The sequence below is a fragment of the Saccopteryx bilineata genome, chromosome 2 (assembly GCF_036850765.1).
Source record: "Saccopteryx bilineata isolate mSacBil1 chromosome 2, mSacBil1_pri_phased_curated, whole genome shotgun sequence".
In the NCBI taxonomy this organism is placed as follows: Eukaryota; Metazoa; Chordata; class Mammalia; order Chiroptera; family Emballonuridae; genus Saccopteryx; species Saccopteryx bilineata.
The window spans coordinates 346,758,361-346,771,584 of record NC_089491.1 but is presented as its reverse complement, the minus strand read 5'-3'; the positions used below and the strand labels follow the sequence as shown (position 1 = coordinate 346,771,584).

The 13,224-nt window shown below is 50.3% G+C and overlaps 1 protein-coding gene across 8 annotated transcripts in view; it reads left to right on the top strand.

Moving 5' to 3' along the window:
* Window positions 1-12,127, top strand: part of EZH2 (enhancer of zeste 2 polycomb repressive complex 2 subunit) — a 70,060-nt gene extending 57,933 nt beyond the window's left edge. For 6 of the 8 annotated variants that reach the window (XM_066262534.1, XM_066262529.1, XM_066262530.1 and 3 more), the window contains exons 9-20: window positions 1,818-1,909; window positions 3,177-3,414; window positions 4,156-4,325; window positions 4,746-4,840; window positions 6,620-6,660; window positions 7,056-7,181; window positions 7,589-7,767; window positions 9,487-9,582; window positions 10,165-10,246; window positions 10,986-11,066; window positions 11,168-11,252; window positions 11,814-12,127. In XM_066262534.1, coding sequence (XP_066118631.1) covers window positions 1,818-1,909; window positions 3,177-3,414; window positions 4,156-4,325; window positions 4,746-4,840; window positions 6,620-6,660; window positions 7,056-7,181; window positions 7,589-7,767; window positions 9,487-9,582; window positions 10,165-10,246; window positions 10,986-11,066; window positions 11,168-11,252; window positions 11,814-11,874 — 1,346 coding nt within the window. In that variant the 3' untranslated portion in view covers window positions 11,875-12,127. The remainder of the gene's footprint in view (window positions 1-1,817; window positions 1,910-3,176; window positions 3,415-4,155; window positions 4,326-4,745; window positions 4,841-6,619; window positions 6,661-7,055; window positions 7,182-7,588; window positions 7,768-9,486; window positions 9,583-10,164; window positions 10,247-10,985; window positions 11,067-11,167; window positions 11,253-11,813) is intronic. The other 2 variants (XM_066262536.1, XM_066262535.1) reach the window with 1 other exon arrangement.
* The last annotated feature ends 1,097 nt before the right edge of the window (window positions 12,128-13,224 follow it).

Sequence of the window (13,224 nt, the reverse complement as noted above, 5' to 3'; positions counted from 1 at the left end):
ACTACAGCAAACTAAGAAGCTTTTGCACAGCAAAAGGAACCATCAACAAAATGGAAAGACAACCCACTGAAAGGGGAACCTATTTTTTGATACACCTGATAAGGGCTTAATATCTAAAATTTACAAGGAATTCATAAAACTCAACAGCAAAAAAAACACACCAAACAAAACAGTCCAATTAAGAAATGGGGAAAGGACTTGAACAGACCTTTTTCTAAAGAGCACAGATGGTCACAGACCTATGAAAAGATACTCAGTGTCACTAGTCATCAGAGAAATGCAAATTAAAACACCTCACACCTGTCAAAATGGCTATCATTAATCTTAACAAACAACAAATGTTGACAAGGATGTGGAGAAGAGGGGACTTTTGTGCGCTGTCATTAGGAATGCAGATTGGTGCAGCCATTGTAGAAATCAGTATGTAGTTACCTTAAAAAATGAAAAAATGGAACTGCCTTATGACATAGCAATTCCACTTCTGGGAATTTATCCAAAGAAACCCAAAATACTAATTTGAAAGAAGATATGCACCCCTATGTTCATTGCAGCATTCTTTACAATAGCCAAGATTTAGAAGTAGCCCCAGTGCCCATCAGTAAATGAATGGGGGGAGGGAACAGGGGTACATTTACACAATGGAATATGACTCAGTTGTAAAAAGGCAGGAAATCTTATCCTTTGCAACAACAGCATGGATGGACTAGGAGTTGAGCCAGTCAGAGAAAGACAAGTACCATTATAATTTCACTTGTAGTGGAGTCTAAAGAAAAAAACAGACTGACAGCTCACTGAGGGGAAGGGGGTTGGCTGAAAAAGGTGAAGGGATGAAGCAAGGAGAAAGAAACCTCACCTCACAGACACAGACAACAGCATGGGGACTGTTGGAGGGAAAGGGAGGAGGCGAGGGAGGGTATGGGAGAATAGACCGTGATAGAGGGAAACTTGACTTGGTGGTGATCTCAATGTAATAAACAGATATGTTGTAGAATTGTGCAACTGAAACCTGTATACTTTCATTAAACAGTGTTACCCCAATTCAATAAAAAAAAATTTTTTTTTTTGATATTTTTCTGAAGCTGGAAACGGGGAGAGACAGTCAGACAGACTCCCGCATGCGCCCGACCGGGATCCACCTGGCACGCCCACCAGGGGGCGACGCTTTGCCCACCAGGGGGCGATGCTCTGCCCATCTGGGGCGTAGCTCTGCTGCAATCAGAGCCATTCTAGTGCCTGAGGCAGAGGCCACAGAACCATCCTCAGCGCCCAGGCAAACTTTGCTCCAGTGAGCCTTGTCTGCGGAAGGGGAAGAGAGAGACAGAGAGGAAGGAGAGGGGAAGGGGTGGAGAAGCAGATGGGCGCTTCTCCTGTGTGCCCTGGCTGGGAATCGAACCCGGGACTCCCGCACACCAGGCTGACGCTCTGCCACTGAGCTAACCGGCCAGGGCCTCAATAAATTGTTTTTAAAAATTAGTTTTTAACAAGTGGTATTCAGTTCTCCCCCATTTGACAGATAGAAACCCAAAAATTATAGAGGTCAGAATTATTTTGATAAAAATAGGAAATCCGATTTCATTGCAGAAGCTGTGTCAGTTGTTTCTGTAGGGATATTAGAGACTGGAATGTTTATGAGCAGTTAGAGTTTGTGTGCATCATTTACAGAATACTGCCTGCTCCAGTTAAGGGCTGGTAGGCAAGTGCTGGGATGTGAACCGCATGTTGGCAAGACTGGATTGTACTCACTGACTTTTCTATTGAAACTGGGGAAATGAAGCAAATATTTTTAGTTAAATTTGGATCTGTTATCTATTTTTTAGCTTTTCATGCAACACCCAACACTTACAAGCGGAAGAACACAGAAACGGCCTTGGACAACAAGCCATGTGGACCGCAGTGTTACCAGCATTTGGTAAGCTTGCGGCGAGGGCCCTGAGGGCATTTGAGGTGCCGGTTCCGAACCTGAGGAGTGTGCAGTCAGGTTATACTGGCTCCGTGGCGCTCCTGGCCACACTAGGCAGAGGCCCGTCGTTTTGTAGGTCATGTGCTGGGCATTGGAGCCCTCATCAGTCCCACGTTAGTCTGCAGCAACACTTTCACGTCTTTAGGGTCAAGGATTCTTCCGTTCCACCTTCCAGACAGCCCCACCTAAAGAAACCCCAGAAACTCGGTGGTCACTGGTGTCCCCAAGCCTTTCTCAGAGATCGCCTTTGAGCCCCAGACCCCTGTTGTTGCAGCTCTAGTATAGGGCCCACACTTTTTTTTTTTTTAATGGAGAAAAGGTAAAGGTGTAGGAAAATATGAGGTAGAAAAGTTCTCTTTTTACGGGTACTATCTTACTTTTACCATTTCCCCTCTTTGAACCAAGCCACTCCTACCTAGGAACTAAGTGGGTATATATTGCCTGTTGGATTTTGGACAGAAGATGCATTGAATGGCACCTGCAGAAGGTATCCTATTTTTAAGCAATTTGGTCTTTGTAGAATGAAGTTTAAACTGTTGGCTACTCTCAGACTTCTCCTTCTAGTCCACTGAAACGGGATTCTTGAGCACTGGTTTATCGTGCTCCTTACGAGGCAGGGCTTTCCGCGGCTGCTTACCTCTGCCTCCCGGTCTCTCGCCACCCTCTCGCCGCCGGGTGCAGACATGCCTGCACAGCCCTGTTGCTCTGTTCCTGTCACTCCCTGGGGCTGCGCACCCTCCACAGGAACTAGGGTGTTCGTTAGGGAGGCAGGAGGTGATAGTGAGGCACACTTACGTGCTCTGTGTTCTTGTGTACTTCTCATGTGACCATGGAGGCATGTGCCAGATCAGAGCCCTGAAACAGGAAAGTTTGACTCCAGATGCATGTTAAGTATACGGTTCTCATAAAAATTTACTTGTAAAGAGACTATATGTCACATAAAGTACATTTTGTTTTACTAGTCAGTTACTGTGTCTCATGTACAGAACTGTCTTGCGATGGCAGCTCTGGCAATATGGAGAGCCCACATCTGTCTGTCTGAAATGTCCAAATAGCAAAAGCAGATAGAAAACAAGTGTATTTAGACATGCAAATGATTATTTGTAAAAAAATAGATGTTGTCTTGACTAACTTGCTTATGCAATCTTATTTTTCTTTCCTCCACCAAAATATGTTGTAGACCTTGACCTTGTTGTCTCCATGTCTCACTTCGTAGGAGGGAGCCAAGGAGTTTGCGGCCGCCCTCACTGCCGAGCGGATCAAAACGCCCCCCAAACGCCCGGGGGGCCGCCGACGTGGGCGGCTCCCCAACAACAGCAGGCCCAGCACCCCCACCATTAACGTGCTGGAGTCCAAGGACACGGACAGCGACCGGGAGGCCGGGACCGAGACAGGCGGCGAGAACAACGACAAAGAGGAGGAGGAGAAGAAGGACGAAACGTCCAGCTCCTCTGGTGAGGGGCCTGTAACGCACTGGGCCTGACTGCTGCTGTGAGAGTCTCTGTTGTGGAGGCAAAGGGTGTGATGGAGTGACCTGCGGCCGGGTGCCGCTCTTGCCATCTCTCAGGGAGGGTGTGAGGTCCAGGTCATGCAGTGTCGTGTTCTTGGTGCTCTGTGGGTCATTCTGGTTATTTTCTGGACTGGGTTTTCGGTGTCCCTCTGCCTTGTGACTTAAGCATGAACAGCACAGCCCCATTTGCCCAGGCTTCTGGTTCCATCGGGAAAAACCTGTGACACTCTGATCTGTCTGTTCTCCGACATGACTCCCTTCCTGCTTTTTTCTTAAGCGTACGCCAGATTTTACATCTTTTTTTTTACGGAGAGAGAGTCAGAGAGAGGGATAGATAGGGACAGACAGGAATGGAGATGGGAAGCATCAATCATCAGTTTTTCATTGCGACACCTTAGTTCATTGATTGCTTTCTCATATGTGTCCTGACTTGGGGCGGGGGGCGCTTCAGCAGACCGAGTAACCCATTGCTCAAGCCAGCGACCTTGGATCCAAGCTGGTGAGCTTTGCTCAAACCAGATGAGCCTGTGCTCAAGCTGGAAACCTTGGGGTCTCGAACCTGGGTCCTCTGCATCCAGCCTGACACTCTATCCACTGTGCCACCACTTGGTCAGGCAGGTTTTACAAGTCTTGATGTGCTGTTCTCACCTGTCCTTTCCTGACCAGTGCTTCCCTCTGGTTGTAGAAGCGAATTCTCGGTGTCAGACGCCCATAAAGATGAAGCCAAACAGCGAGCCCCCCGAGAACGTGGAGTGGAGCGGGGCCGAGGCCTCCATGTTCCGGGTCCTCATTGGCACCTACTATGACAACTTCTGCGCCATTGCCAGGTTAATCGGGACCAAAACGTGCAGGCAGGTGAGCACTTCTGGTTAATAAAGAGTTTCAGAGAGGGGGAAAATATGTAATACTCGCCCAAACGTAGGAACCACCTCTGTTAACCAGCTGTTCAACTGAGCAGGAGAAGCAGGGTCCTTTTTGTTGTCACCGAGAGGGAACTGAGAGAGCTGTTCTGACTTTAGATAGTTCGGGTTTAGGTTTCAGGTGAGGTAACTGTGGACCTAAAGCCAGAGAGAATTTAGGTTGAGCCTCAGGATTCCTGATCAGAACGTAGCTGGAACGCCTCTGTTTGTGTGCGGGTCGGGACAGCGCCTGCTTCATTCCCTGCTGTCCCCGGTACCTCAGCACACGGGTCGGGCGGTTCTGGTACGTGTTAGCTAGGACTGAGCTTGCTCACCTCGACGTACTCACGGCTGTGACCACCTCGCCTTTTGTCAGGTGTACGAGTTCCGGGTCAAAGAGTCGAGTATCATAGCACCTGCTCCTGCTGAGGATGTGGACACCCCTCCGAGAAAGAAGAAGAGGAAACACCGGTGAGTCCACCGCCGCTGTCCTTAGATGCTTCGGTGCTGAGGGCCGGATGCATCCCAGGCCACCGGCTGCCCCTTTGTCCGCCAAGGACACGTAAACTGTCTCCAAGACAGACATGTGGAGTCCTGTTTCCATGAGCGTCGCTGGAGTTCCTCTGTGAGGACATAGCAGCGTCAGGAGATTGAGATTTGGTGTGGAAATTATGAAAATTCCACTTACTGTGCTGCATTTTGCTGAGATAAACCTAGCAGCTTGTGCAGCACTGGCTACACAACTACTTCAGTTTGTTCTAAGTTGTTTTCCTGAGTGAATCTCAGGAGTGTGGATGCACGCTGAGCTGGTTTCTTTTTTTTTTTTTTTTGGTATTTTTCTGAAGTTGGAAACGGGGAGGCAGTCAGACAGACTCCCGCATGCGCCCGACTGGGATCCACCCGGCATGCCCACCAGGGGGCGATGCTTTCTCTGCCCATCTGGCGTGTTGCTCTGTTGCAACCAGAGCCATTCTAGTACCTGAGGCAGAGGCCAAGGAGCCATCCTCTGTGTCCGGGACAACTTTGCTCCAATGGAGCCTTGGCTGCGGGAGGGGGAGAGAGAGACAGAGAGGAAGGAGAGGGGGAGGGGTGGAGAAGCAGATGGGCGCTTCTCCTGTGTGCCCCGGCTGGGAATCGAACCCCGGATTCCTGCACGCCAGGCTGACGCTCCACCACTGAGCCAACTGGCCAGGGCCTGAGCTGGTTTCTGTTGGAGGCAGAAGCTTCCAGGTGTGTGGTGGTACCACGACACCGATGTTCTCAGTAGGCTGTCCCATACGCCCGTGGGATGAGGGTGGGGCCTCGGCACAGTGGCTGGACTGTCACTCAGTCCCGTCTCCCAACTTCAGTGATAAGCAGAGTTGGGTGTTAGGTTTGGAGCATTTAGATCAGTGTTTTACAAATGCTGGACCAGTTTGCCAGAAATCTCCTGCTGGTTGTGAAAGAGTTAACCTATCTGATGTGTGAAGATTACAGTCCCAGTGATCTTTTTTTTTTTTTTTTAATTTAAAATTTTTATTTTATTTATTCATTTTTAGAGAGGGGAGAGAGAGAGAGACAGAGAAGGAGAGAGAGGAGAGAGACAGAGAAGGGGGGAGGAGCTGGAAGCATCAACTCCCATATTTGCCTTGACCAGGCAAGCCCAGGGTTTTGAACCGGCGACCTCAGCATTTCCAGGTCGACGCTTTATCTACTGTGCCACCACAGGTCAGGCGGTCCCAGTGATCTTAGTTGAATTTGATTATGCTCGGGGATTTCTGCCTTGATGTTCACCGAAATAATTTTCATCAGTCCCCAAGTGTTAAAAGGTTGAAAACCACTGAGTTAGATTATGTTTAACAGTCTGCATACACGCTGTTCCATTTCTTTAATTTAGAACTTTAAGAACTTAAAAGTTTTTCCCACAGAATTTAGGCTTTAGTAGATACTTAAGTGGTTTTTGGCTGAATTATTTCTGACCATGTAGCTCAATTGCATGATAGACCCACATAATCTGCTACATGAAGGTGTGGCCACCCTAAGTGCTGACAGGTGACTTTGCAAAGGGCGTCTTGGCACCCAGCGGGTCCGGCTGCCACCGCATTTCCAGGTTGCTGCAAACAGGCAGATGGGAGCTGGGGAGTGTGACTCCTGTCACCGTCAGTGGATTTAAGGCTCTGCTGTTCATGGCATAGATGGACCTGTGGCAGGAGTGGCCGTGGGTCTGTGCTGACCACAGCTCCAGCTTCCTGAAGGTTTTCTGTTTTGCAGGTTGTGGGCTGCACACTGCAGGAAGATACAGCTGAAAAAAGGTTGGCAATTCCCATTCCACTGCAGTAACTTAGAACTGTCTGCGTGTTGTCTGTGTCAGCATAGCCACTAGGGTACAGTTAGGGGATTCTGAGATAATTGACTGCTTTATATTAAGGCAATTTAAGTGGAGGACGTGTGCTGATTAGACTGCCAGTGAAGGCGAATTGCTGGTGGGGTTGAAGAAGCCGCACTTTGGGGCCCTGAGATGGGTGACAGTGCCCCAACACCCAGAGCCCGCAGGGAGGTGCTTCCAGCCATTGTTCTGTAGACAGGCGTGTGTGTCAGGTGGGGGAATCCTGCTGAGCTCCAAGGTCACGGGCAGAACATGCTCTCGCTCCTTGTGTACAGTCTTCTCCCACCTCTGGTTGACGTGCGCGCTGTTGTCTTCCTGCAGACGGCTCCTCTAACCACGTTTACAACTACCAACCCTGTGACCATCCACGGCAGCCTTGTGACAGTTCGTGCCCTTGTGTGATAGCACAAAATTTTTGTGAAAAGTTTTGTCAGTGTAGTTCAGAGTGTAAGTATTTGTTGTGGGATATGGGCCTTTGGTCAGCCATTTAAAATAGTGACTGAAAGCAACACCATGGCAGCTCTGGCTGGCTTTCCTGGGATCTGCTGACTTAGGGCCCAGAGCCACCCGGCACCCAAGTCTGGTCAGGACCCTGCCTAATGCATGTAACGTAGCAGGTTAGGCAGAACAGGGTTAAAGGAGCTGTGGTGACACTGGCAGTGAAAGTAAGGGGAAGCTAGAAATCACTTTCTGGGCACCACGAGTTGTCGAAGGGTGGCGATTCAGTGACTTGATGGGACCGCAGTGAAGCCCAGCTGCGCAGGAAGGTTGTCTTCGTCTGTGCGCTGGGGCAGGGGGCTGCCGCGAGCATTCTGTGGGACTACGTGCTGGTAACCACAAGGACGTCTCTGCAGGCCAGAACCGCTTTCCTGGGTGCCGCTGCAAGGCACAGTGCAACACCAAGCAGTGCCCCTGCTACCTGGCCGTCCGTGAGTGTGACCCTGACCTGTGTCTGACGTGTGGGGCCGCTGATCACTGGGACAGCAAGAACGTGTCCTGCAAGAACTGCAGCATCCAGCGGGGCTCCAAGAAGGTGCGGGGCGAGGGCCGGGACACACACAGGGTTAGCTGGGGCCACAGGGGGCAGGAGGGAGAGCTTGGGCCTGTCCTGGGGCAGCTGCCCCGCCCTGTGGGAGCAGCCGAGGCGTGTTAGGAGGAGCAGCTGTTAAGTGCTTTTGGTTTGCAATAAGGTGTTTTCCTAGTTGAGTAGACAGCTTGAGCTTCTTTTTAAGTTAATAGAACCAGTAGGTAGCCTCCTTAATGCAAGTAAATGGTGTCCCTAGAATGTCGAGACCCATTCTTTCAATGGTAGCCAACTGTCCTTTTTGTGCTGCAGTCGTTTTCACAGGCTTCCTTTTCCTTTAATGACCTTGAAACATCAGTGCCAGGAATTACGTAACAGGGAGTTGCAAACAGGTGATTTTTAATTGTAGCAATCACGAAGTTGAATACTGAGAAAGGGAAACCTAACAACTGTACTGGGAAAGGTCAGTGTTGTGTTTTGCTTTTTTTTTAGTGTAGATGGTATGTTTCTTTAATTAATGACTTTTATAATAATAGATGGCACTTACTGTTTAATGTATAGCAGGCACTGGGCTCAGTGCTGTTAACTCTTTAGTCCTCAGACTCCATGAGGGAGACATCATTAAGCCCATGTCTAGGTCAGGGGACCGGAGTCAGAGGGCCTGAAAGGAGCAGGAATCCCGGCCGCCTGTGACCTATGTAGACGGTTCCCTGACATCCCCTCCTACCAGTTGTTCCTGGCAGTGGGTTATTTTTTGGCTCTGATGTTTTCAAGTGTTAGATGGTTTTGTCTGGGTAGTTAGTGCCCACTGAGGTCATTCTGTCAAAAAGATGCCTGGTTTCCCGAGGCACACCCATGGTGAGTGAGCCCTAACGGCCTCCCCCTTCCTCCCCACCCTGCACTCACCACTGGAGTACAAACCAGTTTGCTCAGAAGGCGGGCAGTGCTGTTCATGCTGATGCTCTGTTTAACTCTGAAAACAGAATTAGGGATACTTGGTTACCAATGAGACTTCATTTATTTCATATTGTTTAGCTATTGCAGTTTCTGACTAGGGAGTTATCTGGGAAGTTCCCGACAGGGGACTCTAGGTTGGATTAGAGTAGATGGGGGTCTTTTTAAGGGACACAGGGAATGAATGTGGGAGGAAAGCACAGTAATGACCCCGGCCATGTCCATCAGCTTGGCATCTGCTAAGAATACAGGCTGGGCTGATGCGGTGGTGACACCACCTCCGGACAGTTCTCCATGCTGTCGTGAGGACCTGCTGAGGGAGGAGGAGTCAGGGGCCGCACAGAAATTGGAGAAGCTGGTGGTGGAGGTCACTGTGGGGAAGTGTGGAAGAGAGGGGGACTTGGCATCCTCGTGTGAAATTCAGTGAAAGTGAATCGTTAAGGAAGTTGGGACCTGCAGGAAGGACAGGAAGTGCTAGGGCAGCTGCCAAGGTGCCTTGTTGAAGGACGGCCGTCAGGGGCCCGCGCCACCACAGGCAGTTCTTCCTGGAGGTGGCGCTTGTGGCCTGGACTTGATCCACTGAAAACCCAGAGCCCTCTTGCAGTTTGTAAGCCCCTTTGGCTAAACGGGGGAAGGTGACCTCTCCGTCCAGGGTGCGCGGTGGCTTCCTCCTGGGGGGCTCCAGAGCCCATGTCCGACAGGGAGGCGCCCTGGAGCTGGCTGTGGCTGCAACCGCAGCGCCTTGCTCTCTGATTGTGACTGCTTCTCCTCCAGCACTTACTGCTGGCGCCATCGGACGTGGCTGGCTGGGGCATTTTCATCAAGGATCCCGTGCAGAAGAACGAGTTCATCTCGGAGTACTGTGGAGAGGTGAGGCCATGGGCCCAGCAGTGCTGTCGGGGGCTGGGGAGCAGCCGTGGGACCGGCCACTCACCATGCGCACAGCCAGTGGGTCTGGTTAGAAACAACTGTACACAAACTGCCTTTTTTGACCTGGACTCTGCTGCTGGCTTTGGTTTGCTTGGTAACTGGCTGCTTCAGTCCTGGTCAGTTAGCTTTTATCTGAGGGTGGGGGCGTTTATGACACGAGTGTCCTACTTTATTCAGTCTCATTAGTAAGGACCTAGAAATGAGTGTCATTAATCTTACACCTTTTTAGCTGTAGAATAGGGGGAAAGCCATTGGGCTAGCTTCGGTTTGGTGTTAGTCCACCCCGTGTGAATTTCCACTCAGTAAAAAGACTTAGCACTTTCTCCGAGCGTACTTTGATGGGGAAATATTTGAGTTGAAATGCTTAGAGCCCACTGTTCTTGGACACCTCAGCCCGCAGACTGGGTGGTAGAGAGACCTGCTGAGTTTCCTCAGGGGGATCCGAATTCTGGTGAGCTACGTGCGCGCTCCCGCCAGGTTTGGTCACCGAGTCCAACACCATCTTCTCCTCTTCCTCCTTAGATAATTTCTCAAGACGAAGCTGACCGAAGAGGGAAAGTGTACGATAAATACATGTGCAGCTTTCTCTTCAACTTGAATAATGGTGTGTTGTTAGTCGGGGCGGTTTCTGGGTGGCACTGGGAGCCCTTCATTCGTGTTCTGAGCTGGCGGCTCTCCTTCCCTGGCTAAGGCGCGGCTGTTGCCGTCACTGGCAGGAGGAGTCCCCATGGCAGAGCGGGCTGTGTTTGTGGGAAAGGGTGCCTGAGGTCCCACTGCTGTGTTCTAGAGACTGGGGCATCAGTCCTCCTGGGGGGCGCTGAGCCGCTAGGCTTCTCCCACACTGCCCGCTGCCCGCAGAGGCTGGGGACGTGTGATGCCGCTTTCCCAGGCGGAGTCTCTGGGCAGAGAATATGCGGCTGGAGTCCAGGCCACAGCGGGGTAGGGAGCTGTGATGGAAAGGGGGTGCCTAGGGCCGAGATGTCCGCTCACCTTTGGTGAGACAGGTTACACAAACAATATTGAAAACTTAGATATGAAAATGGTTACTCTTGTGTTGGGAGGAATTTAGTCCGATTCTATTTTTTTCAGTGTTTTGCTCAGTAATACACATTTACAGTTAAATGACAGCATTTGGGGGACAACCATCCTGATTTAGCGATTAATTTGACCTAGAACAGTTTTTTCTTGTAAATGTCATTTCATTCTGAATGAAGTTGGCTAAATGACTTAGTTGCTTTTGAAGGCAAATCCTTGAGAACTAAAACCAGTTGTATTTCTGGAATCATATTTGTTTATTGTTCTGTAACTGAAACTATTCACTGCATTATGCTTATATTTTCTAGACTTTGTGGTGGATGCAACCCGAAAGGGTAACAAAATTCGTTTTGCAAATCATTCAGTCAACCCAAACTGCTATGCAAAAGGTAGGCGCTCCTGGGGTTGGGACCCCGGCAGCAGTGCTGTGCAACTCTGGGACAGCTGCGGGGTGGGTCCCCTCCTTACTGACACCAGCATCTCTTTCCAGTCATGATGGTCAACGGCGACCACCGGATAGGGATCTTCGCAAAGAGAGCCATCCAGACTGGTGAAGAGCTGTTTTTTGATTACAGGTTGGTAGCGGTGCCTTTCTGGTGGGACCTGGCTGGTCCTCCTGGCCTCAGCCTCCGTCCCCAGCGCCGTGTTATGTTAAGCAGAATGCAGAGAGCTCCCTTTCTTTACCCTGCTGCCGAGAGCTGGGGCGCTCCTGTCCCCTCAGTGGTGGCAGCGTGCTAGGTCTAGTGTCTCTGTGCGGGGGAGTTGGCATTGCTGGCTGGTACCCTGCCTGGACCCAGTGGTGTCCACAGTGGTAAGCTGGCTGCTGACAGTGTTTGGTTCTGTGGGATAAGCTGATGGGCTAGTTCACCCACTTATATGCAGCCAGAGGCCTATCTAGTTAAACCCTGTGGCTACATATACGTCCTGTTCAGAAGCTCTGTCTTTCAGCATTTAGTAATCAGCTAGGGCCCGCGTGTTGCCACTTGGAAGGCATGAGCTAATGCAGACATGAGGGCGCCCGAGGGCACTGTGGGAGGGAGATTCGTGCGTTTGCAGACGCTGCCGTGTGCCCACTGGAGTGTGGTGGTGGTTCTCGCTCACATCGGCCGCACCCAGCCTGTCCCCTGCCCTTTCAGGTACAGCCAGGCCGACGCCCTGAAGTACGTGGGCATCGAACGGGAGATGGAGATCCCTTGACGTCCGCTACCTCGTCCCTCCTCTGGACAGCTGCCTTAGCTTCAGGAACCTCGAGTACTGTGGGCAATCTAGGAAAAGAAGATGCAGTTTAAAATTCTCAATTTGCAAAGTACTGTAAGAATAATTTATACTAATGAGTTTAAAAATCAACTTTTTATTGCCTTCTCACCAGCTGCAAAGTGTTTTGTACCAGTGAATTTTTGCAATAATGCAGTATGGTACATTTTTCAACTTTATGAATAAAGAATACTTGAACTTCTACCTGGTGTTGGTGTCCGTCCTGTAGCTTCAGCTGAGTTTAGAAAGTGGCCGCGTCCAAGGGGAAGGCACACGCTCACATTTTCCTCCTTTGTTTAGTATGGGGGTAGGCAAACATAGGTTTATACTTCTGAGTACGTGACAGTTTATTCTTGTATTACAGCTGTGTAAACCTATGTTTGTCCATCCCCTGTATATACGTAAATAATATAGACTAAATAATACAGACATGACTATACTGTATGTAATATGGTATACTTTGTATAAGTATAGCAATATTGCCTATTAGTAACTAAATGAATCAAGAACACTGTTTGCATCCTGAGGTGGGGGGGTGTTCTAGCCAGCCAGGTGGCCTGGGACGTTACCTGTAAGCTGTGTTGATCTCCGTGAGTCCTTTAGTGTAGACAGAGCCTTCAGAAATACAGCAGTGTAAACGACAGTTCTCATTTCCCGTGAAAGGGGGCAGCTGTCACCTCTTCATGAGGAGGGGTTCTGACCCCTCCCTTCAAGGGTCAAGGAAACGGTGCCTCTTCCCTGGGCACAGTGGCAGTATTCCTGCACCTCTCCAAACAGCCAGTCTGGGTGGAGCTGCCTGTTCTAGACTCAGAGAAAATTACTACTTTATTATTATTTTTTTTATTTTTTTGCATTTTTCTGAAGCTGGAAACAGGGAGAGACAGTCAGACAGACTCCCGCATGCGCCCGACCGGGATCCACCCGGCACGCCCACCATGGGGCGATGCTCTGCCCACCAGGGGACGATGCTCTGCCCATCCTGGGCGTTGCCATGTTGCGACCAGAGCCACTCTAGCGCCTGAGGCAGAGGCCACAGAGCCATCCCCAGCGCCCGGGCCATCTTTGCTCCAATGGAGCCTTGGCTGCGGGAGGGGAAGAGAGAGACAGAGAGGAAAGCGCGGCGGAGGGGTGGAGAAGCAAATGGGCGCTTCTCCTGTGTGCCCTGGCCGGGAATCGAACCCGGGCCCTCCGCACGCTAGGCCGACGCTCTACCGCTGAGCCAACCGGCCAGGGCGAAAATTACTACTTTATAATGTGATCTTATTTAATGTGAAGCTTACCTTCTGTTCCAAT